The 26,740-nt window shown below is 45.2% G+C and overlaps 1 protein-coding gene across 3 annotated transcripts in view; it reads right to left on the bottom strand.

The window, feature by feature from the left end:
* The window catches only part of GRM5 (glutamate metabotropic receptor 5), a 967,370-nt gene that overhangs the window by 371,018 nt on the left and 569,612 nt on the right, over window positions 1-26,740 (bottom strand). For all 3 annotated transcript variants that reach the window (XM_078658429.1, XM_078658430.1, XM_078658431.1), the window contains exon 3: window positions 1,516-1,751. In XM_078658429.1, the coding sequence (XP_078514555.1) occupies window positions 1,516-1,751 (236 nt within the window). The remainder of the gene's footprint in view (window positions 1-1,515; window positions 1,752-26,740) is intronic.

Here is a 26,740-nt window from a genome sequence, read left to right as displayed (position 1 = left end):
TGACCTCACAGTTTAGGATATTTATTACTGTATATATACATATATATTCACATAGTGGTTTTAATGAAAATGAACAATTGTATTAACATGGTGTGATTAACATATTGAATTTGAGATATTTTGCTGAAAAATTATGTTGAATTTAAAACTAATTTTAAAGGCCTTTATTTCACAGGACAAGTCTATGGGGCACAGTGCTTAATTTCAGCCGGTGCTTTCTGGTGCTTAGCACCGACACTTAATTGGTTTCCAGTGCTCGGCACCGGCGCCTAATTGTCAACACCAAACTTAGAACAGTCTATCACATGGTAACGCTGCTCCTCTAATTTAGAGATGAGCAGAACAATGGTTGTTTAGTAATACAGTTTACATTAAAATTGCTAATACCTGCCTCCCCAGCCATTCCTTTAGCTTTAGGGACCTGGAATCATCTGAACTGTCACATTAACATGCCAGAAAGATGGTTAGTAGTTGTTTTGGCAGCAAAGCAAGGGTGATGGGTGGTGCAAGCTGCAGTGGCCTCCTGGTTAGAGCCCTGGCACTTAATATTTTAGAAATGAAACACTGGGGCAGTGCTGGAAATTGTGGTTTGGCACTGCATTGTTCTTACTGTTATATGATTGGGTAGGGTCCCTATAAAATGAGCTTTACCCAGAAGAAGTTAGGTCCTCTTAACCTTGATCTTTCTATCTGTCTGATCTCTGATTTATGGCCTATTTACTGAGCTGTATTATACTCTATTCTGCTATTTCATGATTTGTATGTCATTCTGATCGTCATGCTTTTATATGACAAATGACTGTCTGACTGAGCCCCCACCGTTTATTTGCTTTCTGAAATGCTTTTTCGCTTTCAATAAACCTTCATGGTTTTCATTTTAATACTTGCCAGTTTTTATTGTGAAGCCTAAGCTGCTTTACATTTAATTATGAAATGTTGTTTGCTGTCGAATCTACACGTTGACTAGATCCAGTGAGCAGCAACAAAATCCTAAAGGGGATTAATATCGCTTCATCAGTCAGTTTCACTTTGGACTGAAGATGGAGATAAAAGCGCTGCATCATAGGAAAGGGCAGCAGGGAAGTGTAACGCCTTTTTATTGACACACTGTTCTGTATGGTTGAGCAATCGAATGTCAATGTTTATGCAGCTTTATCTTGAAAAAGATGATGTGTTATAAAAAATGATTGCCAACTAATTTTGGTTCAAGGTTAGACAGTGCAACTTTTCACACTTACAGCCTCAAGTTATATACATCAACTTGCTGATACAAATCACAAGTAAACTACTGTCACTGTCCAAATAACTGCTCCAAGTAATGCTTTTAGCTGTCTGCTTCGAACTCTTCGGTAATCTAAAGCTTCATGACTAGGGTCACACACATAAACACTGGAAATTTCAATATGATTTTCTAAAATTACTCTTTATGTGTAAGAAAGATTAAGCCAACATTTTATTCCAATCCTAATTCTGCTATGATTTGATTTGTAAATAAAAAAGTGTATAATGTCTTACTGTTGCAAGTTTTGTTGAACTTGGGGTTTTCCTGCGAATATCCTTTCAGCTTGCACTGGAACCTGTGCTGCCAGAACTCCTGGAACCAGGGGTTTCGGTGATTGGTCTCGGGTCGCAGCTGCAGGTAGTAATCGTCGAACCATTTCACGTCGGGAGACTGCAGTTTGATGGTTATTCCTCCGACAGCCTCGCGCTGGTACCCGTCCGTGACATCATACCTGTCGGCCCAGCCATCGCTGTGGAGACAAAGACAGAGGTTCAGACCCTGCGTCTGAAGGGCAATTAACTCTGATGCTTCAGCGCGTGACAGCAATTGTCCTTTCCGGTTTGTTAAAATGTGTGTGTGGGGTTGATGGTAGAGAAGGCAACAGAGATGTTAAAAGTCACCTAAATTGCAACAAATAAAGGGCAAAGGCAAGGATAGGGAAGAGTAGGGGAGGATTTAACTTCTACAAGTCACATTTCGCACTGACTTGCAATGAACAGGCCTTGCCGTTGAAAGCTACAGTGGCTGATTGTTTTTGGACATGAGAGGGGGCAAACAGGCACACTGTATAGTCAAGGGCGCTCTATTGAAAAGATTTGCTAAATGTGGTCCTAGTTCAATGAATATGGAAGACACAAATGGGGAACCACATAAAACATTCGGACTTACAACTTAGAAAAGCAACAAACACAAAAACTGTGAAAGAATACCTTAGAATTAATACTTCAAAATTGGCAAGTTACTTTAGTAAGTCCAAAAGATTAAAATATAGAGTGGAATTAACACCAACATGTGTATTGTTATCGTTAATGGTTTTGCTGTGGATCTGCAACACTTTTTCTCAAATAATATTCAGTTCAAATTCTTTTTTGAATGATTAATTGTATTTTTCATTCCTATAAGGCCCTTTGCAATAGAGCTGGGGCACACCTGCGGTGCTGAGGCTGGGGCATCTCCTTTTATAGTCTTGCAGCCAACCCACAGGGCTAGGCGCCAGAATATCTAGAATTAGGCAGCAAAACTGATAAGTAAACAAAAAATATGATTGTGTGACAACCGTAAGGCATAGGCTTTACTGGCTATCCTTCGAAGAAAGACCCAGTGAGAATTCTCATTGAGGAGATTCCGCCCAAACTGCGGAGTGTCCACCACGAGTGCGGAGGCTCTTTGTGAATCAGGCCCCATGTATTTAAATTTTTCAATTAGACTTTCCCTTTTTAGGTTCTTTATTAAACTGTAAAAAATAAATAACATGGAACGTGGAGTCCTAATTGTAATGGATTAATGTACTCATTGATGAGTAACATTAAAAATACTGCTTCATTGCTTTTGAGAATTGATTGTACCATTGGATAGCCCAAGTACTATTTTTAATAAGTGAGATTTGTAAACAATGTTCCATAAATAGAAATAGAAAATCAAATGTATGCTGCTGCCTTAATGGCCATGTGCCGGAGAGGAGTTCGGCATATGAGCAGCAATTCGGCTGAACGCAAACCAGGTGGGCAATTTGAATATTGCTCACTTGGACGACCACACTGTGCTTCCGATCTGATCCTTCCACCCACCCAGTGGGCCATTTATAGCCCTGATTAGCAGCCTTGTAATTGGCATACTTATGCATCAGTGTAAGACAGAGGGTGTGCAGAGCTTCACTTTTATAGAACCTCTATGCAATTTAGTCACCAGTGAGGAAAGAAAGAGTGTAATTTGCGAACAATTACATATGTAGAGACCTTGTAACCTCCTCCCATGGAGGAACTGCTGCCCTGAAATGCACCCCGCCTTTTGCACGCCCCTTCTGTGTATCATGCCTCGTTACTCGCAGCACTGAAAGGCTTTTAAGTATTTTCTTTAAAACATCTCACATTTGCCTCACTGTATTTTAACTGTCTTCTACAAGTCAGACAGCCTGATTATTGCAGGTCTAAGGATGGATGGGATAAATGTTGCATCTGTTAAATTTTAATACAAAATGTATCCTGTGTGATAATATTATCGCCCTTCCCGAGTTTTGTCTTGAAAATGGGGCATAACATGGGAAACTTGGTGCTAAGTGTTGTGTTTTCTAGGTCTTTCACTCTTTAATATCTGGCAATTTTTACCTGACGCAATTGATTGAAAGACATGCAGCCAGATTCATCATTGAAAATTACGCTCGCAAAGGGCCAGATTCTGAGAATCTGGCCCTTTGCGAGCGCAATTTTTGCATTTGGGATTCATCATCCCAAATGCAAAAATCGCTAATAGCAAAATCGCAAAATTGCGAGGAATGCATTTAAGGAATCTCTATTTGAGATTCCTTAAATGCAATTCATTACCCATTTTAAATTTGCGAATTCGCAATTTTTGGCCGCTATTTACCGCGAAGTCTGACTTCGTGGTAAATAGCGAAAACTTAGAAAAATGCACTTTAGTGCATTTTTCCATGTTGTATGTTACACACACACATGTCCTTTTGACATGTGTATGCGCAACATCAGTCTACATTTTCATTTCAGGGGTGCTACAGGGTGTCCTTTGGACACCCCTGGCACCCTTGAAATCGCATCCTTATTTGCGATTAGCAAATTGCTAATCGCAAATAAGGAAGCTGTAGGAATCGCGATTTCTACATGAATCCCGTTTTGCAAGTCCTTAATAGCGATTCCTTAATAATCGCTATTAAGGACTCGCAAAACGGGACAATGATGAATCTGGCTGATAGACTTTATTACACCTCTGTAGTATGGGGTGAAATAAACATTGCACTACTTATAATTGAGATCCTGTGCAAACAGATGTTTGAAGAGAGATTGAAATTTCCTGGACCACTCATAATCAGACTTTAAGTAAGCAACAAGGTTCACAATAAAAAGTGCATGCTTAGAAGACAGAAAAATGAGGGGTGGGCAATACTAACATATGACAATAAATTACAAGCAAGCACACACAATAAGCGATTGTTGCAAAAAGAAACAATGAAACAGTCTATGATTTCCAAGTCCTCTTCTGGACTGCGGCTAAAAATGGACATTCTAACTTTGATCTCAACCAGTGTATCCAAATTGTAGCAAACAAGCAGATGCTGTTTGCTTGAATCATGCAGCAGTGTATCTTTATGAGTTTGCTGATATGATACATGAATGTATGACATTACAACGCATACATTTACAATGCATGCCTTTACAATGCAGTTTTTACATCGCAACTTCCATTACAATGCATACATTTACATTGCATACCACTATAACTAATTTTTCTAAACTACACTTACAACGCATTCCATTACATCGCATAATACCTTTACAACACATAAAATTACATTGCATTTAAGGTAAGTGTTGGATAGTGTAGTGGCAACAATTTCTATTCTAACTCCAGGGGGTGCAACAGTAGGGTAAGTGTTGGACAGTGTAGGGGTAAAAATTACTATTCTAACTCCAGGGGGTGTAACAGTGGGGTAAGTGTTGGATAGTGTAGGGGTAAAAATTACAATTCTAACTCCAGGGGGTGCAACAGTAGGGTAAGTGTTAAATAGTGTAGGGTACTATGCATTGTAATGGTATGCATTGTAATGACATGTGATTTAATGCCTGCGTTGTAGTGACATGCGATGTAGTGTCAAGCGTTGTAGTGATATGCAATGTAATGGACACGTTGCAGTCACATGCGTTGTAAAGGATGTTGCGATTTAATGACTGTGTTGTAAATGTAGTGTGATGCAATGGCTGTGTAAAGGTTGTTTCCCATGATACATACATCTGAAATACTACATGCATGCTATTGGAAAAATGAGATTGTGCAGTTGTTAAGTTTTCTGTTGGAATATGAATTTGATGCACTTGGCCTATAATCTTTCATCTTTTGCATAATTTGCTGATTTACGCAATAAAAAATGTTTTTTTCTCAAAAGGATCAAATGTTATTAAAATAGCTATAGCTGAGGAGCAATGTGCCACCAGATACTATGAGATTTAACTGGTCAGCTTCGGTTATTAATTGTTAGTCATCTAAAGAGATGACATCATTGACAAGATAGAGTAAACATTGGTCTGTGGGAAGGGTTTATGTCTGAACAGAAAACAAAAAAAAACCTTAAATACTAAAATGTAACTTAAACAGGGTGGTTAAAAGGAGTCCTTTTTCCGAATTTTATTTTTACTATAACACAAATGTATGTTCACTTTGCAGGCGTTGTGTAAGCCGCAGTGATTTCAACATTTTAGAATAATCCTACATATGTTGTATATGTTTTTAAAAGCTCCTGCCTCGAATGCTAAAGTACCTCTTAGTGGACAAGTACATAATGAAGAGAAAAGCACTACCCTATTCAGAAGAGCTGTTTTAATGTAAAGAGATGCTGTATAATCAGTGCATATTTTGATTTTCTTTTCACCTAATATAGTAATTAGTCCTGTTGCATAATTTGGTTCTGCAATGCTGCACAGTTCAAGTGGCCCCGTCTGTGAGCTTGCCATTTGCCAAGATATGAGTCATGTATTTGCCATATTTGGGGTCGTGTTTATGGCAACGTATGTATAATTTTCATGCTTAGATCTATCCAATATATATTCCATGGGTGCATTTGACATTACAAGCCACAAATGCGTTCGTCTGTAAGCTAAGGACAAGCCATTTTATAAGAAATGCATTTGTCACTACCAATGGCGTAGGAAGGGGTGTGCAGTGGGTGCAGGCTGCCCCGGGTGTCTTCACTGAGGGGGAGTTACAAAATGGCAAAAATGTGTGTTTTAAACACAGATTTTTGCCATTTTGTCAAGCCGGGGGTGACAAGAAATTTTCCACACCGGGTACCACCTGACCTTGCGATGCCACTGGTCGCTACGAGCCACAACAAACCACAAATTTGCCAGTCTTTGAGCTATGAAATTATTAAGCCACAAAGTAGGGCATATAACAGACACAATAGTTCTAAATATAAGATTTAGATGTGTAAAGAAGCATTGTTTTCTCCAAAGTATAAAAGATGCTAATGCATCACATTAGGTTTTCATTAGCTATGAGATAAATAATTACGTTGAAGGCATATGAGACAGGATTTTGCAGATCACAGGCTCACAGTTATAGAAAAGATATGTAACTAACGCCAAGACTGTAGCAAAGATACAGCACACCCTTTCAGCAAGACCACCACGCAGGATTTCATGCAAATGCATTAGGATAGCTAATCCCCAGAAGGGATTTTGAATAGAATGAGAATACCATTTGACCCATGGCAGACTGGACATCCTTTAAGAAAAGGTGCCTTGCAGCATTAGGGGTAAACAAGATCTTTGAGGGGATGTCTGACATTTGGAGGATGCCAGTGGATGTGGGGGGTTCGTTGGTCTGCCCTGGGCGGCATGAGTTTTGGGGGCGGCGGCCTCCCAGACCCCCTCTCTTACCTGTGGATTTCACGGGGTGGCCGCTGCAGGAATCGCCATCACCACTCCCTCCCCCAATCTTCATACACCCGCCCCGGGTGGCAAACTCAGGGGACATCACGGTCAGCCGAAGGTCTAGCTGCGCCACTGGAGGAGGCCCTGGTTAGCACAGTGTCTCAAGTCACTTGGTCACAAAAGCATCCACTTCTTCAAGCACCACCGAATTTTCCTCACTGTTATATGTCTCCTGGGGCTTACACTCATTTACTCGAAAACCTGCTTAATAGCAGGTATGCACAACATCACATTGCTAAGCAGCCTGACCCAAGGACCCTTGCCTGTCTTGAGTGCTCCTGCTGACCTTGCATTCCTACCCTTCCACAAAGATCCACACACAGCCCAATGCTCGCAATCTCAAAGCACACACTGCGCTCTCAACGTTACCACTTGTAAGTAGCCTGATACAATGCTTCAAAGGGAGGTACTGGACAAACTAGAACCTCTGAATAGCAACCATGTCACAGTACATAAAATTAATTCAACTCCAGGATCCAGCTGGTCCACTAAAAACTGATTGTAGGAGACTAGAAAGTCTAATATTATAACCAATCAAAACCCCTGCAGTCTAAGCAGGAAAAAGGTTCCCACGTCACAAAGGTGTATGAAATGTTTTTCAGCATGCTTAAAAAAATCTGTTGTTTGGCTCACATTCTAAAATAGGGCAGTTACCTTTTTGCGTGTCAGAAACTTGCTCCTAACGGTGGGCGGGAGGTGGAATCGCCATCGTCCACAGGAACACTCTCAGAGTCTCGACCAACACCGACGACACCCCCAGCACCGCCGAACACCTGCACTTCCAGATCCACACCGACCCCAACACCACCCTCAGAGGAACCTTCATCTACAGACCGCCCGGACCCCGACCACAGTTCAGCGACTCCATCGCCGACTTCGTCAGCACACACGCCCTCGCCTCCATGGACTACATCATCCTCGGGGACCTGAACTTCCACCTCGAGAACAATGACGACACCAACTCCACCACCCTGATCGACAACCTAGCCAACCTCGGACTCAGACAACTCGTCACAAAACCCACCCACTCCGCCGGTCACACGCTTGATACCATCTTCTCCGCAAGCCCCCACGTCTCCTTCAACCATACCACCGAACTCCACTGGACCGACCACCGCTGCATCCACTTCACCTTCAAAAAACCCACCACGCACCACCGCACCCAACAGATGCCTCACAGCTGCTGGAGCAAAGTCACCGAAGACCAGCTAACCACCACCCTCGCCCAGAGCCCACCCGCCGACCATACCGACCCCGACACCGCCGCCCGCAACCTCAGACAGTGGATCAACGACTGTGCCAACACCCTCGCCCGATCAAGAAACCCTCCAACAATCATACCAACAAGAAAGCCAGCTGGTTCACTGAAGACCTCCGGGCTTTCAAGCAAACCTGCCGAAAGCTGGAGAAGATCTGGCTCCGTGAACGAACACCGGACAGCCACGCCGCCCACAAGAATGCCACCCACAGACACCATCACCTCATCAGATCTGCCAAAAGGTCTCCTTCGAAGACCGCCTACACAACAACGCACACAACAGCAAAGAGCTTTTCAACATCGTGAAGGAACTCTCCAACCCCAGCTCCAACACCAACGACGTCCCACCCTTGCAAGACCTGTGCGATTCGCTGGCCACCTTCTTCCACCGCAAGATCACAGACATCCACGACAGTTTCAATGCCACGACCGCCCCGACATCCACTGAGACCTCCGCCCCCACGACCACCATCCGCACCAACCGCCTGCTCTACTGGACCAACATCAACAACGATGACACCATCGAGATCATGAACACCATCCACTCCGGATCTCCGTCAGATCCATGCCCACACCACATCTTCAACAAAGCCAGCATATCCATCGCACCCCATCTCCGGAAAGTCATCAACACCTCCTTCGAGACAGCAACCTTCCCGGAGAGCTGGAAGCACGCCGAGATCAACGCCTTACTCAAGAAACCCAAGGCGGACCCCAAGGACCTCAAGAACTTCCGGCCCATCTCCCTGCTCCCGTTCCCGGCAAAGGCCATCGAGAAGACCATCAACGAACAACTGACCCGCTACCTCGAGGAGAACAACATCCTGGACCCTTCCCAGTACGGGTTCCGCAGCAACCACAGCACCGAGACTGCCCTCATCGCCGCCACCGATGACATCAAGTCCCTGCTGGACAATGGAGAAACGGTGGCCCTCATCCTCCTCGACCTGTCAGCCACCTTCGACATGGTCTGTCACCACACACTACGAACGCGCCTCCACAACGCTGGGATCCAAGAGAAGGCCCTGGACTGGACCACCTCCTTCCTCTCCGGCAGAACACAGAGCGTCCGCCTTCCCCCCTTCCGCTCCGAAGCCACCGAGATCATCTGCGGCGTACCCCAGGGCTCATCCCTCAGCCCAACCCTGTTTAACATCTACATGGCACCGCTCGCCCACGTCGCCCGTCGGCATGACCTCAACATCCTCTCCTATGCCGATGACGCCCAGCTGATACTCTCCCTCACCAAGGACCCCCACACCGCCAAAACCAACCTTCACGAAGGAATGAAGGCCGTTGCTGAATGGATGAGGAACAGCCGACTGAAGCTGAACTCGGACAAGAAGGAGGTCCTCATCCTCGGATCCAACCCTTCTTCCTGGGACGACTCCTGGTGGCCGACCGCACTGAGAACCGCTCCAACACCCAGCGACCACGCACGCAACCTAGGGGTCATCCTCGACTCCACCCTCTCCATGACTAAACAGGTCAACGCCGTCACCTCCTCCTGCTTCAACACCATCCGCATGCTCCATAGGATCTACAAGTGGATCCCCACTGAAACGAGAAGAACAGTCACCAAGGCCCTTGTCAGCAGCAGGTTGGACTATGGAAACGCCCTCTACGCAGGAGCCTCGGCCAAACTCCTGAGACGGCTCCAACGCATCCAGAACGCCTCTGCATGCCTGATCCTCGACATCTGTCGCCGTAGCCACATCACACCCCACCTGAGAGACCTGCACTGGCTCCCAGTCAACAAGAGGATAACCGTCAAGCTCCTCACCCACGCACACAAGGCACTCCACAACACCGGACCAACGTACCTCAACAAACGACTCAGCTTCTACAGCCCCACTCGCCAGCTCCGCTCCGCCGACCTCGCCCTCGCTACAGTCCCCTGCTTCTGAAGAGCGACCTCAGGCGGCAGATCGTTCTCCCACCTCGCCGCCAAGACCTGGAACACCCTCCCCATCCACCTACGGCAGACCCAAGACCTGCTGACCTTCAGAAAACTACTCAAGACCTGGCTTTTCGAGCAGTAGCAGCATCCCCCACCCAAGCGCCTTGAGACCCTCGCGGGTGAGTAGTGCGCTTTACAAATTATATGATTGATTGATTGATTGATTGATTGGGCATCATTCTGCCGAGACATTTCAGAGCATAAATCAAGATGACTTGGATAATTGCATCCCTGACATTGACTGAAGTGTGCCAATGGAACCCTATCATTATATCAGACTGCTATACATTAGGAGCACTCTACCTTGAGGCTATTGAGCAACCACAGGACAACTGTTTACAATGGACACATTCCATATAGCAGGGTGTATTAATTTTAGTGGCAGGCAGTCACACGTGGGATTCACTTTATTTAGTTTACTTTGAACAGAGGGCTTGAGTTAATGATGCACTATCGTTTATATCATGTCAAAATGTGGGGTTATAGGTGGCAAGTTGTGTGCGCAGGCAAACACTTAGTAGTTATAGGTGGCAAAGCATTTCAGAAAAAAATAGAAAATAGCAGCCAAAATAGTGTGTGTGTCTATTTGGGCGCGCGCGTGCGTGCGTACAGCTCAGAGGCGATTCCAGTTTCTTTGGACATTTGCAGGGATGATCTGTGAAGGAGTTTCTTCTTGTGTGCCTCTGGAAATTTCAGAATGCTGCTTTCCTTATTTCTCACGCACAAATGTCCCAGATATTTTCTGCCCAGGTTAGAATGTGGGCTGAGGATTGTAGCTTTTTTTTGTGGAAAGTCATAGAATTTTGAAAATGGTTCAAAGCTCAATATACAAGAACTGTAGTTGGATCTTGGTGGGGGATTAGTATATGGTTCAAAGGTTTCATTCAGTTGAAGAGGCAAGCAATGGTACGAGAAGTGGCTTTACCTAGGAGTGTGTAGAGCAGAGAAAAAGGCAATTCCAGCGTTGAAAACTAAAGGCTAAAAAAAGATATTCAGTCTTCCGTAATTTATTAGATTAATTATTGGCACCATTCCTCTACCTAGTCAGATTAAAGACCAATCTTTATTATTTAAATTTTATGTAGAGCTGCTATGCGTTTGAAGGTCTTTGCTTTACAACTAGTTACTGACAATACAATAGAATCCAGAGTGATAAACATGGCCAGGCAGTCAGGTCCGGCTCCCTTTGTCGTCTCATTCTTTTCCTCCATCTATCCATACTTTCTCGCTTCCTCTCTCTCTTTTGTCCGTTTCTAGTCGTTTTCTTTCTCCCTCCCCCCTCCCCATTCTCTATTTTCCGTGTCTGCTGCAATCAACGTCAGGATGCTGGGGAAAAGTGACAGAGGCCCCAGGAGCAGCCCTGGGCTTCCAAACCGGACAACCAGGGAAATGCCCGGTGAAATAAAAGGCCTGTCCGGCCCTGTTCTTACCCACCAACCAATAATGTTATTTTTTGGGTTAAAATCAGCATTCATTAAAGCTGCCACCCGTCCGGTCTTTTTCTGTTTTACAAAATCTGTTCTCGTTCCACATCATTATTATGGAAAATGCTGTTCCGCCCACGTGAAATCACTCTGCTGTCCAAACTCGAACAGATTGCAGGCCAGAAGATTCTTTGAGGCCTCTCGAGTTCAGATCTTTCTCAGCTTTTAATCATCCTGCCTTTTAACGATTCTGCCTTTCCAAACTTCTGCTCACAAGCGGTAACATGAGGTGTAAACATTAAACACAACAATCGCTTAAGTTACACCTCTCAACATTTTGCAGCAGCTTGGCGTGGGAGACTCTAGTTTTCGCTTCTCTTTATTGTTTTTATTTTTTATTTTAAATGTATGACATTATTGTCAACTGTATATTTAAATCCGTATATTTAGAACACATTTGATAATTGTTTTTGTAAGTGGATGTAACTTAACAAAGTGAAGTGGGTGGAGTTGCACACTGGCTGGCATGTCTGTTCCAGTTATCCCCAAATACATGATGGTACAATCTTTCCTCATACTATGGAGCCCAGTGCTTGGTAACCTTTGACCCATGTTTCATACATTCACTATTCTTCAGAAGGGTACATTTTGGAAGGTTCGGGGGCATATCTTGTTGCTGTATTATTTATGGATAATTGCCAGCACAGCTTCTCTTTATCTCACCCATGAATGCATGTTTTCATGTATGCCACCGGCCTCATTAGAGTAACAATGTGTCAGAGAAATGGTTTAAATGACATGACACAAATTAGTTGGCTATTCTTTTGCCCAGTCAATTTTACTTATTTTGCTTTTGCTTCACTACATCCTCTTCTGTGCCAGGGTGTGTGCACTACATGTGGTTCTTGATTGTGCTATAGTTGTGCTTAACTATTAGAGTTATTTGTCTACAATGCATCCAACCAGTAGTGGCTCCTCTGCTAAGGCGAAGGAGCGTCATCAAACTGCGCAAAAGGAAAAATAAAATGACAATAACGTATCGTTATTATCATTTAATTTTTCCTATTGCAGTCAGTGGGCTTGCTCAGTTGGGGCAGGGTGGGGTTGGCCCGAGCAGGGGAGGAGTGGTTTGCACTCCCTAAGTATGCATGTCTGTTTGGCCGGCCCTCTTGGGCCGGACAAACAGTTCATGTGTACTTGGCATGTGCATTACAGCCAGGTGGGGAACATACACAGACTCCCTGTCACCGTCTGAGCGCCGTTCCCAATCACAACTCTGCATTGCAGCACTGTGATTGGCTTAGGGGAGACTGGGAGACCAGAAACTTCCTGCTGCTTCCTGCTGACGGGACTGGAGACAGGAAGAAGGAAGATGAAGAGGACGGGGAGAGGCGGCGGCCAGCCATTCCAAGATAAGTGATTTATTTTCTTAAGTCCCCCCTGACCACCCACCCTTGTCCGGTACCAGCCACTACTGCATCCAACATATGTCTTCACCACTCCTCAGTTCTTTCAGTTCCCACTTGGAATCACGAATGCTGACATTTGTTAAGCCGCTGTGGTCCACGAGTCCTCTGCATTCCAGGAGGCATAGACCAAGTTCCTTGCTACATTTCCATTGTCCTCTTGAACAGGCAACCGAAAGGGATGGTACTCCATAAAGTGGATATTGACCTCATTGGGCAAAAAGGCCATCCTTCCCAGCAAACGGGCTGTCACCACTGCAACTCATCCACTGTAGAAGATGACATGCAGAACTATAGTGTGTGAAACTCTAACTCATGCATTGTGTATTGAGGGAGGAGGAAATGTTTGCTACTCTGTAAGCTTGGAGGCCTACATCCTGCTCTAGCACAGAAGGCTGTAGATTAATCAGGAGGAAAGTGTTACCATTGGGACTGTGAAGGGATGGCAACCAATACAGTCTATTTAACTCACCAGGTTCCAGCTCCAGTGTTTATTGCTATGCATGTCATCGTGGGAAACAACCTGCACAGAATGTAAGTACTGTCCATCTTCTCACTAAGGATGACCCAAAGAGAACAATTCACAACTATGATCCAGTTAGGAAAAGTCAATTTGCTGTGGGAGAAATTCAGAGACCTCAGGGAGGGCGAGAATAATTCCCCTTGCCAGTCCATTTAATGACAGAATCCCGCGGACGAGCAGCGGACGCACACAGCGGGCACCGCTGGCGCACTGAAGGCTCATCTAAGGCAAACCCATCTGTGCTCGTCCGCTGAACTCAATCACTTACGTCAGTCAATGAGTCAGGTTGGTGCCTCATATAAATTTTATGCTAATGCTTGTTTAGCGTATCTGGAGGGGCTGTTCACCTGTAGGTACTGCCCCTACAGAGTTCTATAGCAGACCCTCAGGGGAGATACAAAAAAAGGCTGCTCCCATCTCAACTGTGAGTTGGAAAGCCATTTTAATAAACGTGAGATCGCTACCCAAACAATGTACTGAGGTATGGGATTTACTGAATTCCAAGGGCCCCGATGTAGGTTTCCTAACGGAAACTTGGCTGAAACATTTTTCTATTCCGACCATTGCTTTGGCCCTTCCAGAGCAGTACCGCATCTTCCATCTAAATAGGGATAGCAAAGTAGGTGGAGGAGTTGCGATTATCTTCAAATCATCCTTAGAGGCTACAATAATAGACACTTTCATAGATTATTTAACTGGGATCTGTGTCTTTAGAATTGAATTTTCTCCCCAGGATCACTGGAAGGGTGCTCTAGTTTATCTACCCCCAGGGCCTGTAAAGGACTTCTCCCTAAAATTAATGGAAAGGATCGCCCCACATGTCATTGCGTCTAAGCACTTTCTCCTACTTGGGGACTTTAACTTTCACAGCGAAGTTAAAGAAAACACAGACGTCGCAATGTACTTAGCAGACATGGCCACTTTAGGGCTGGAAATTAAGAACTCTGGGACGACCCATGTAGCAGGTCACACACTTGATGTCATTCTTACTAATTCGCCCAATATTCACTCCCTCCCTCCGGTATCAGTGATCTGGACACATCACTCTCTCATCAACTTCCAGATAAACAGCCCTGATCAGACGGTTGCTAACCTTCCCCATAGCGAGAAGACTACACACCACTGGCACAAAATCTCAGAAGAGAACTTCTTGCAGGTGTTCAGGCCTCCTAATTTCACTAAGTCCAGAGATATTATTAGCAGACTCAATGAACTCCATCACGCTATAGGGACTGCCTTAGATACGTTAGCGCCTCCTAAGCCATCACAGCCCAAATCGCTAAGAAAGCAGGCAGTCTGTTTCTCTCAAGAATTACGTAGAGAGAAATCGAAATGTAAAAAGCTGGATAGAACCTGGCGTAATTGTCGTTCACAGTCAGAGAAAGATATTTTCAAAGCAGCAATAAACTCATACCATAAAAACATGAAGCTAACTCTGAAAAGATACATCTACGTGCAACTGAGTGAAGGTGGAAATTCAGGGAAGGAACTGTACACAATTCTTAAATTATTTACATCTCCTACTGCCTGCTCTAATCCCATCCCTCCCTCCTAGACCTTATGTGATAATATTTCCAACTTCTTTGAAGATAAGATTGAAAAAATCTACAACGCCTTTCCTAGGTTGGTGAGTCTCGTCGATACTCTCACTTCCCCTCTTATAGTGCCTAGTGAGAATAACGTGCTGGCTCGCTTCCCTCCCTTGCAGGACTCCAAAGTAAAAGAGCTGCTGACAGCAGTGAAATCTGGATCCCCCATTGATATCATACCAGCCAAACTGTTTGCTTTACTGGCTCGACATCTCGCCACTCTTATAGGCTCCCTACTCAACTTCTCTCTGAGTGAGGGAAAAGTGCCTTTGGCGTGGAAATCTGCGCAAATCCTTGCGATTCTTAAAATAATCCAACTTACCGCCCACAGAGCTATCTAATTATCGACCAATCTCGCTCCTTCCGCTCATGAGCAAACTCTTGGAGGGATATGTCAACTCGCAGCTAGACTCAGTCATGTCTGGACCCTTCACAATCCAGTTTTGGACTGAAAGATTCCACCAACACCACCCTGCTTGATAAGGCAGTGTCTTTAGGGCTGCTGGACTTGTCCGCAGCATTTGACACTGTAGCACATCATAGACTTGCAAAGACTGACTGACTGACATCAGCATAGTAGGGATGGCCTTTTAGTGGTTTGCCAGCTTTCTGGAACAGCGCACCCAAACTGTCAACTAGGGTATTTTCCACTCTGGAGCCAAATCTCTTACAACGGGGTCCCTCAGGGCTCATGCCTCAGTCCCACAATATTTAATATACATCGCCCCTTGCAAAGATCATCAGAGAATATGGCTTTGTCCCGTTTTCATATGCGGACGACACACATCTCCTGTTTTCATTTTCATGATTTTTGACAATAACTCAGAGGCAAAGAAACATCTCTTTCCAGAGTGTGTGCATGCTATCTCCAACTGGATGATAAAGAACTTTCTCCAGTTGAATGCCAACAAAACCGAAGTTCTCCTGTATGGCAAAGCACAATTTCTCTGGTGCCCCGATTGGTGACCAGCAGAATTAGGCCCTGCTCCTATCACCACTAGCAAGGCTAAAAACATAGGGGTATACCTGGACCAGTCCCTATCTATGAAGAACCCGGTGGCTGCTGTCTCAGGCAGCTGTACCAGTATGCTGAAGTCTCTCTGGAGAGTGTTTTATTTTCTCCCCTTATCTGTGCACAAACCCTGCTCTAAGCTCTGGTAGTCAGACGCTTGGACTACTGTAATGTGCTATGGGGAGGGGCAAATGAGACGGTGCTAAATAGGTTGCAAGTGTTTTAGAACACAGCAGCTCGGTTGGCTCCGAATCAACCTTCCAGGGCTCCCCCCCGGCCGTTACTGAAAGGCCTTCTCTGGCTTCCCATTCAAGTTTAAAATATGCTGTCTGATTCACAAAACTATCAACGATAGTGGGCCCAAGCATATGACTGAAAGTCTTGTCCCCTATCGACCCAGTAGATCCCTGCGTTCTGGTGGGAGGGAAGGCTCTGTTAGGAGTGCCTCGGGTCAACAAACTCCGAACGGGGGCAAACCCTTCGCCTATGTTGCCCCGTGTCTCTGGAACTCGCTCCCCAGTGCCTTACGTATGTGCCCTAGATTACCTAAATTCAGAAAACTTTTAAAATAGAACTTTTTAAAGAATGATTGCCCCCATTACTTCCTCGATCCTATCCGCTGCTAGGGTGGAGATACCCCTTCTGGAGTGAGTCATGCGCTTTATAAGTCTCTCATTCATTCATTCATTCATTCATTCATTCATTCATTCATTCAATGCCTTACTGCTGCTTTAAATGAAGAAGGATCTCGCACAGCTGATTTGATCAACAAAGTAGTCTGTTGTAAAGGATTGTAGTGTGCAATGGGGAAACACTGTCTGGCCAAGCAGTGTAACAACGTGAATACTAGGAAATAGCTCTCCCGCCTAGGGAGAGAACGCCCCTATGCACAACTGTTAAAGGACCAATGGGTCTGATTCTATACGTCCAATTTTTTAACAAAACGATGTCCAAATTGGAGATGTTTTCACATTTTCAATATTTATTGGATGCAGCTTTAAAGGATGCGATCATGTATATGTTGTATATCAAACATAGTAATCCAAAGCCATGTATATAATTCGAGGAGTGTTCATTATCACACAACCCAATGCATTTCGGGCGGAGCCCGTCGTCAGGGGGTTACTCTACAACAAAAACAAAATAACCAGTTGTAATCATATGCTAAAAAATAATAACGTTCAAAAAACAGGAAACGTGATGCATGCGACGCTATGAGTGACGGTAATGGGTGATCAAGCGGGAAAGATAAATAAAAAGTCGCAAGCTTCAAGGATTTAAAACCCAGGGTCTCTACATGGTGAAATCATGTAAATAGTAAAGATTCGTGCCTGAAATAGAAAAGAGTCTTCACCCGGTGTCTGTCCGATTATATGAACGGAGTCCTACAGTGTCTAACCTCCAGCGGATTATCCCACGTGAACGTGCATCTAAAGGAACGTGACTCAGTTACAAGTGCCCGAAGGCGTGCGTCCCGGGACCGGGTACTTACTTGTGTGACAATATCCGGCAGACTCGTAAGAGTTCCGTGAAGGTGCTAGCGCGATGTGCTACGCTGGGAGTACAAGTAATAAGTGCTGGAAAGTGAGAAAGGACTAAACGGCCCAAAGGGTCAAAGTGGAAAGAAAAACGTGAGCGCCATGATGTAAAGGATGAAATAACAGTCAAAACCAATAGAAACATAGGAAGGATCTTTAGATGTCAAAATAATATTGAAGTGAACCATAATGAAAACAGAAACATAAGTTCATAGATAACACAAAAATTCAATGCGGTCATTGAGCCCCAAGGGCGCCATCGTGGAGAGATAACGAATCCAAAAATTCTCTCTTTTAAGTAGCAAGTTCTTGTTGTTCGTGGTGATAGGTACTTGTTCCAGGATCTGATATTTCAGTTGTGCCACTGAGTGTCTATTTTCCAGGAAGTGGGTGGCAACCGTAGATTTTAAATTCCCAGTGCGAATATTGCTCTTATGTTCTAAGATCCTGATGCGGATCTTGCGTTCAGTGTGTCCCACATAGCACTTGCCACACGGGCATTTCAGCAAATAGATGACATTTTTGCTATTGCATGTAGCATTGACTCTTAACTTTATGGGGTTGCCTTTCATCGGATGGTTGATCCGATTGCCTGTGATACAATTATTGCAATTGCTGCAATTGTGACATGGTTTGAGACCAGTGTATGTGACATTCGATTTGGGTCCACTGGTGTTATTCAAAGCTTCTTTTATGTTCTTACCCCTGGTAAAAGCAAAGATGGGTGTTTCATTGAATATGCCGTTGAAGTCAGTTTCCATGGTCAAAATGGGCCAATGTTTCCGGATGATTTTTTGGAATTGTGTCGATGCTTTGGAAAACTTAGAAACGACCACTAATCGATCAGATGGAGTCTTTTGTCTGGGGAGGAGCAAAGATGCTCTGGTACATTTCTCACTTCTTTCCATGGCTAAGTCCAATATGGGTGTGGGGTAACCACGTGCTTTTAACCGTTCCAAAACTGTTTGGATTTGAACTTTACTCTCAGTGGGTTTAGACACAATTCTTTTAACCCTTAAAATCTGAGCATAAGGTAAGTTGTTTTTTAACCCCATGCGGTGGAAGCTCTGATAGTGAAGGGTTGAGTTTCTGTCGGTTGGTTTCCTGAAGATCGACGTGGACCAATCTCCCAGTTCTCTTAATATTTTCACGTCCAAATAATGGGCGCAGGATGTACTGTAATCCCATGTGAATTGTATCCGTGGTGTGACCTGATTCCAGGTGTTAAGGAAGGTGACTAAGGTTTCAACAGTGCCTGCCCATAAAAGAAAAATGTCATCAATGTATCTTAAGTATAGCCGGCCGTTTTCCTGCCAATTCGTAGTACTCAAGATGTGGGTTTCTTCAAACACTCGCATGAAAATGTTAGCGTAGCAAGGAGCCGCCGAATTTCCCATGGCCGTACCTGTAAGCTGTAAATACCATTGGTCAAAGATGGTAAAATAACTGTGGTATAGTGTGAACAGAGTGAGTTCCATCAGGAATACTTTCAAATCTTGATCAATGTTCGATTGAGCCAGTGTTTCTTCGATGGCTTCTATCCCTCCATCGTGGGGGATAGAAGTGTATAAGGAACTGACGTCCACAGTACACATGATGAGGTTAGCGTCTTTGAGCTGGGTCATAACAGGTTCCAATTTGAGTAGGAAATCGGTGGTATCTTTGACATATGAGTTAGATGTAGTCACAAATGGTTGAAAGTATTTGTCAAGGAATTTCCCCACGTTCTCATGAATGCTGGTTCTAGTCGACACGATGGGTCGAAAAGGGGGATTGGTAGGGTGTTTATGGAGTTTAGGCAACATGTACAATGTCGGAGGTTTTGGATAGCTAGGTGTTAGATACCTCTTTGTTCTCTCATTGATGGTCCCATTCTCGAAGGCTTTGTTGATGATAGTAATCAAATCCTTGGTGTATTCCGGGGTAGGATCACCCGGAAGTGTCCCATACGTGTTGGACATCGTTTTGTTAAAAAATTGGACGTATAGAATCAGACCCATTGGTCCTTTAACAGTTGTGCATAGGGGCGTTCTCTCCCTAGGCGGGAGAGCTATTTCCTAGTATTACTGCTGCTTTAACCAGGAAAATAATTTTGGATGGCCGCTGTGTTTGGAGACAGTTGTATAGCAGTTTTGTTCTCTCTCTAATTATGTCTGCTGAAGTTTATGCCTGCTATCTGCACACTAATCTAAGGCACACTCATCTAACATATATCGAATGCCACTGTGGGGATCCTGAATAACCTGCACTTATAACCACCTCTGGTCCTTTACTATCTCTGTATCAGGTCAGAACTCTACCCATTTGGTCCAGAGACAGCCTGTGAGGTTAGTAAATCAAACTCCTGCTATGTGCCTTTTTCCCAGGCTTGCCCAAAACACATCAGCACACTAACAACATTTGATACAGTAATTTCTCGAATAGCACCATACACAGCAAGCAAAGGGGAAGTTCTTCTTAGCTTTAATACTACTCAGAGTACAGGAGCAGAGGCTAAGTTCCTGACATCTCCGCACAAACCTCCCATATCAATATGGTTCCTCTCTGCCTAACCTCTTGGATGCCACCTCTACTGTAACAATTATGACATGGGTTTATTATTCAAATGCATTCTCTTATTTCTTTATTTACAGATAGGAGTAACATCTGTTTGCCTTTGTATTTGAACCTGGTGAGCTCTCCTGTCACTGCTGTTTGGTCTCCTAAAAGTTACTGTTTTGCTATATTCCTTTGGAGGAAAAACCTCTGAATTGTTTCCTTCGAAAAAAGAAACCATGCGACAAACCACATTACTATTGAGAGAGCGCAAACTGACCTAAATGTATGAGTACATCACACTTACCTGTAGTAAGCACAAATCATGAGGAGAAATGCCATGAGTGCTAATAGTATCTGTAATTATCTTCTGAATGTATAGCTAATGTAGAGATTTAAGTAGAAGTGGAACTAATACAGAAATGTGTGACACTATATGATTTTAGTAGATGTGATTATTTTTGAATTCATGTCGTGTAGCTGTTAAAATGTAAGATGGTATGTGGTTAAACGCAGAATGTGGTAGGCCTCAGGGCCAGAGCTAAAAGGGAAGGTGTTTCTTTTCACGACACAGATTGTATTAATGTTTTGGTCATTGCATTAAATGGGCCATGATTTTTAGAGATGTTTACTGAATAATAGAATAAGAGTATTAACATGCTTTAATTAATGAAGAAGTTGAATGCTATAATCATGATGAGAAATATTGTAGGCCTGAAATGTTTTAACATTGATTTACACGTACATGTCTGGGCTGAGAAATGTTGCAAGCTTTTTTTGGAAGTCTATGAGAGTTGGGTTCTTGGCTGCAGATATCTGTCTGCAAAGGGGGGATCCAATTATAAATGAATGAATAGAGGTCTGTTCAGTAGACGGCCCAGACATGGAGGAGGGTTCCGGAATGTTTAAGGGGTATCAGCGGGCCGGAGAAGAGTCTGAGAAGCAAGGTCAACTCTAACGTATGAGGCCCAATACAAAGCATCATGGAAAAAGCCAGAAGCTACACCACGTGAGGGGCGTCTCGCAAGGGGCGTCTCAAATGTTGTTGACTGTTTTGTATTAGGGACAGCACCCCTGGGTGGAGTTAGAGCAGATACCTGAGGACCCTTTAGAGAGCGGATGGGTAGGCAGAGAGGGGTCATGACTGGAGAACTATAGGTTTTCACCAAGAGACTTAGAGTGAGTGACTTCCCTTGGGGGTCATTCACTGCTGACACCTTTGTTAGGTTGGGACTTGGTTAAGTAGGGATACCATCTAGAGCAGGGTAGGGACAGCCTAACCTGTGTGTTTTCCTCCAACTTAAATGAAGGAGAGATATGCGTCAATGCTGATAGCTTTATTATTCTTAGAACTTGTGTTAGTGATTTCCGTTGCTCGTCTGAGGGCTTTCCGAGAGCACATGTATGTAATTGGACCTGTGTATCTCGTGAATCTCATTCTGAGATGCCTGTATTTGCAGCTTATCATATCCTTACAATAAACTTTTGAAAGCTAGAAGTTGTTTGTGATCTTTGGGAGCAGAGTCCTTTATTGGGTGAACTAACTTGCAGAGAGGGGCACTTTTTTTTTTTTCCTCCAAGACAGGCAACAAAGGTTCAGTCGACCAGATCGAGGTTTGGATCAATAGTGATGAGGTATCGATCAAAATCTCGCCCTTCCAGTTGGTAGCTATAGAGGATGGTTGCCTTCTTGAGGACGGTGACCTAGGCCAGGTTAGCTTACCCCAAGGCCCCTAGAGATCGATGATCGGAAGAACAGCCCGCTGAAGAAGATCCGGATGACGTGAGACAGAAAAGGCAGCAGTATCGGTCGAGAGTGAGTATAAAGGGTTATGCGTGTTAGATTGCGGTGTTTTGTATTGTATCTATGTTGTAATGTCTGGCGGAGTTGAATGCCTGTAGAGTGACTGTGGAACAGGTTGTGAGCGCGCGCAACCGGTGGAAATCTTAAGTTCAAGGAGAGCTTAAGTGGTTCGGGTGTATCGGACACCCAGAGTAATCGTCAACTAGTGTGAAGGGGGTCATGAGGTACCATTGATCACCCGAAAGACCGAGATAGGGGGACCGTAAGAGTGAGTGCGTGAGTAACGGACGCTGGTCGGAAGTTACTGTGTGTGTAAGCAACCTATCAGAGAGACGATAGACATTTCGTCAGTTGTGTTGACAATTACATATAGACTGTGGACGTACAGTCGAGAGAAGTGACCGCTTGGTCGGAAGTAGTCATTTTTCGGTGTATGAATGGGACGCATGCATAACCGGGAAACGAGTTGAGAAAGGAGGGGTGCTGCTGCGAAGCGGAGAAAAGTGACGTCAGAAAGTGTCGCGACGTGATTGGCCGACCGAAGAAAGACCGCGCCGTGATAGGCCAGCTAGAAAAGACGTCAGAAAGGGTCGCGACGTGATTGGCCGACCGGAGAAAGACCGCGCTGCGATAGGCCAAGCTAGCAAAGCCGCGACAGGATTGGTGGATTGTCATCAGGAAGTAAACAGAGTAGCGAGGCTGGATATTGTGCGCATAATTATGAAGTGTTTTAAATGGCTGAGAGCGGTGTTTAAAAAAGAGAAGCGGGGATCGTATGAAGGGGAAGAAGCCCCGCCGGAGGGTACGCCAGCTCGTTACATGGCAGTGAATGTTGGGCTGCATACGATCCTTTGGATATCAGAGTGGAGTAAGATTACTGAAGGAAATGAGGAACTGACGTTCCCGAAGTACGGGACGTTCAGATTAGAGGTGTTACATCGATTAAAATCAGTCATGACCTCAATGAGACCCTTGCCTAGACCGACCCAGTTTGAAGCTCTTGATGCATGGATTAGGGCAGCGCATGAAAAGAATATGAACAGACGACAAGAAAGGGTGAAACGATCGGTAAGGGCAGTACAGGATGCCAGGTGGGATGCGGATGCTAAAAGATGGAGAGTGCATAACATGGAAGTAAATAAACTGTACCCAGTGTTAGAGGTGCCCGTAAATAAAAGCCCCCTAGAAGAAGATGATGAGAGCGAAACAGAGGACAGCCTGATAAACAGATTACTGACAGACAGGCCACCCCCGTATAATAGAGCAGGGGGAGAGGTCGAGCATACAGAAGGAGAAAAGGGGGGCAATGCAGGAGAGCATAGACCGCTTCCCAGTTCAGAGTGGGATCCTGAGGCAAAGAAAGAGCTGTCCCAGCCTAGTCAGGTGCAACAGGTAGTCGGGAGGTTTGTGGTACAAAGAGCGCCGGAAACGGAAAGCGCCACATCCTACGCATTACCAGATGCACTACAGGTACCTGTTACCATAGGTCCTATAATATCGATATATGACCAAGAGAGAGCAAGAGGGGAAGAACGGGTACGGAAGGACAGAGAAAGAGCAGAGAAGGCAAGAAGGAACGATACGATCAATTCCCCAAGTCAGATGCCGATACCGAGAGAGTGGAGCACCCCGATGCACACAGCAGGGGACCCAGGAGGAGATCCTGGGGGCCCTAGATGGCCAGTGGATCTGAGGGGATCTGGACGAAAATCCTTTCAAGAGCTAAATGAGTACATGAAGCAGTGGGATGAGGCAGTGAAGGCTCAAAAGAGCATCATAGCTGCGGAAGCTGAAAGGGAAAGTCAGGACAGCCGAGCTCGGACTCACTGCGGGGCTGGGGAGAGCAGCCCGGAGTGGGACTGTAGAGAGAGAGATAGTAGGGGAATCACCCATTGGGCCCGGAGTGGGAATAGAATAGATTTGGAAAACGGGGGCCCCGGGAGTGGAGGGGTGGCGCGCCCAATACTCAGTGAAGGGGAGAGGAGAGCGCAAGAGTACAGAAACAGCTTTAAGTGTCCACACTGTGTGCCCGGCACCAGAGAACTGAATGGGAGTTGTGAGAGGTCGCACCATAGTCCCTGTGATGACGGAAATGAGCGCAGCCCAGGGAATATGGGGAACCAGGAAGGATCGTATCAGATACTGAGCGATACTAGGCAAAGAGAGAGTAGAGACCAGAGGGAAAATAACAGAGAGGTGTGCGGTGAGAGGAGAGAAGAAGAAGAGAGTGGGCAGAGCAAGAGTAGGGGTAACAGGCCCGTGTTCCATCACCTTCCAAGATCGGATGGCCGAGCATGGGACCTGGAGAGATGGGAGCAAGGGAGGGCACCCATTAACTCTCCCGAGCCCAAACGTAGAGCTCGAAGTTGGGATGGTAGGGAGACCAGTGAGCCCCCTTCGAAAGACATATTGCGAGCTGAGATAAAAGCCAAGAGACTCGATGTCGCCAGTTTAAGGTCAGACCTGGATGATATGGTAGATGGTACCCTGCCTTTAGAAAGAATGGAAATGTATGAACAGGATGAAATACTGTATATGGCAAAGGACATTACTCGAAAAGCGAGAGCAGTCCATGAGAAGTTAGTCGAACTAGCAGGCAAATATATGGTGGACTTGTCAAGAACCAAAGCATTACAGGGTAACCACAGGCTACATTATACAGATCGAGACCTAGATGAGAGGAGAACGATTGGGCTGAAAACGCACATAAGGGAACTGATCGCTGGAATAAGGACATGGAGGGCACTAGATAAGTGGGAAGAGAGGTGGTCCAAGAAAGGGACCGGCAGGAGAAGCACGCTTGGTATGACACCAGGAGGACAGCAGGGAATAGAAGCTTACCCTTTGCGTGAAGTCGCAAATGGGAACTATGTACATGTCCCTTGGAGTAGGGGAGATTTAGCTGCTTTTACCACCTCCTTCCCCAAATTACGGGAAAACCCAGTGGAGTGGTACAAGCAAGTGGAGAGATTTGTAAAAATCTCAAAGGTCCTATGGATAGATCTGAACACGCTGTTTGACATTGTAGTACCAGGAGATCTGTGGACAGCATGCAAGGTTAGCGCTGAGTGGCCCACAACGGAGCCAGAGAGAGATGCTAAGACTAATGGGCCGTCCGAGATTGTGATGGCAAAATTCGAGAGAGTGATGACTTGGCTGAAAGAGAAAGTGCCAATGCAAGACATAGATTGGGTCAGAATAGACCGAACAAGACAGGAACCCAAAGAGACAGTCCACGAATATTACGAGAGATTGCTGAAGGCGTTTAAACAGTATAGCGGCTTGGATGTAATGGATCCAAAAGACATAGGGCAATTTGTGTCCAAGTTCGTCCTGGGACTGAGACCGGATATTAGTTTAATGATTCAGCAACACTCGATTTGTTGGCAAAGTAAACCCCTAGACGAAATACTGAGATATGCCAGGTACTGCTGTGATGAGATAGACTCCAAGGCTAAGAAACTAAAAGAAAAGTTGATGGTGGTACAGATGCAGGCAGCAGGAAAGGGGGGACAGCAGCAACAGCAGCAAGGGACAGGTACAGGAGGAAAGAAGCAGTACAGTCAGAACAAGGGTAATGAGGAGAGTTCCACCTTTAGACCCAGAACAGACATAGCTGCCTTGAAGAAAACGACTAGGTGCCACCAGTGTAACGAGGTGGGGCATTGGAAACGCGAGTGCCCCTACAATGTAGAGATAGGAGAGCAAGAGATAGAGGAGGAAGAGGTCCAGAGCGCGCCTACAAGAGGGGTGACGCCATACCAAGGAAAGGTGCTCAAAGGGGGGGCTCCTCCCCGAGCCCAGTTCCCGCAACCTCCTCGAGTAGGGACTATGGGTAAGACCTATAGACAAATGCCCCTGTTTGTAGAAGGGGAAGAGTGCTATTATGTGGACCCATTAACCGGACAGAGAGTGGAAAGAGAAGACTGCACCCTCGGGGCAGCCTTGGAGGTGGACCAGAGGGGACCCTATGTGGAAGCAGAAGTAGCAGGGTGCCCTACGACATTTCTGGTGGACACAGGAGCCACTAGATCCACGATCAGATCAGCTGCAGTTCCAGACCTGCCCATGTCTGGAGAGACCATACAGGTGGTGGGGGTCGCAAACAGGAGAATAACCAGCCAATTGACAGAACCGGTACAGGTGAAAATAGGGAAGTACAGCGATGAGCACCAGTTTGTGGTTTGCGATTCAAGTCCTGTGTGTCTGCTAGGAAGAGACCTGTTGTGTAAATTGAATTGTACTATATATTGTACACCTCAGGGAGTGGAGGTATTGACCAATGATGATGATGCAGACTTCAAAGTTGCAAACTCAAGAATATGCGTGGAGCTGTACCCTACTTTAACAGTAGATGAGCTCCCCTGGGACTTGAGAGAGACAGTGGCACCAGAAGTATGGGATTTCACTGGGGAAGAGATAGGATTGGTCAAAGGGGTGGACCCAGTGAAAATTGTAGTGAAACCGCATGCTGAGTTCCCAAGAACACCCCAATATAAATTGACTCCAGAAACGATTGCAGGCATAAAACCCGTGATCGAGTCCATGATTAAACAGGGAATACTGAAAGAAATCGTGGGTAGTCCATGCAACTCCCCGATTATGGGTCTGCAGAAACCAAATGGGAAATTTCGGATAGTACAGGACCTTCGAAAGATTAATAACATAGTCGTTTCGTGTTGTCCAGTG

This window comes from Lissotriton helveticus, chromosome 8 (assembly GCF_964261635.1).
Source record: "Lissotriton helveticus chromosome 8, aLisHel1.1, whole genome shotgun sequence".
NCBI classification, from domain to species: Eukaryota; Metazoa; Chordata; class Amphibia; order Caudata; family Salamandridae; genus Lissotriton; species Lissotriton helveticus.
Note: the sequence above shows the minus strand (reverse complement) of the source record. Positions and strands in the feature narration are given on the sequence as shown.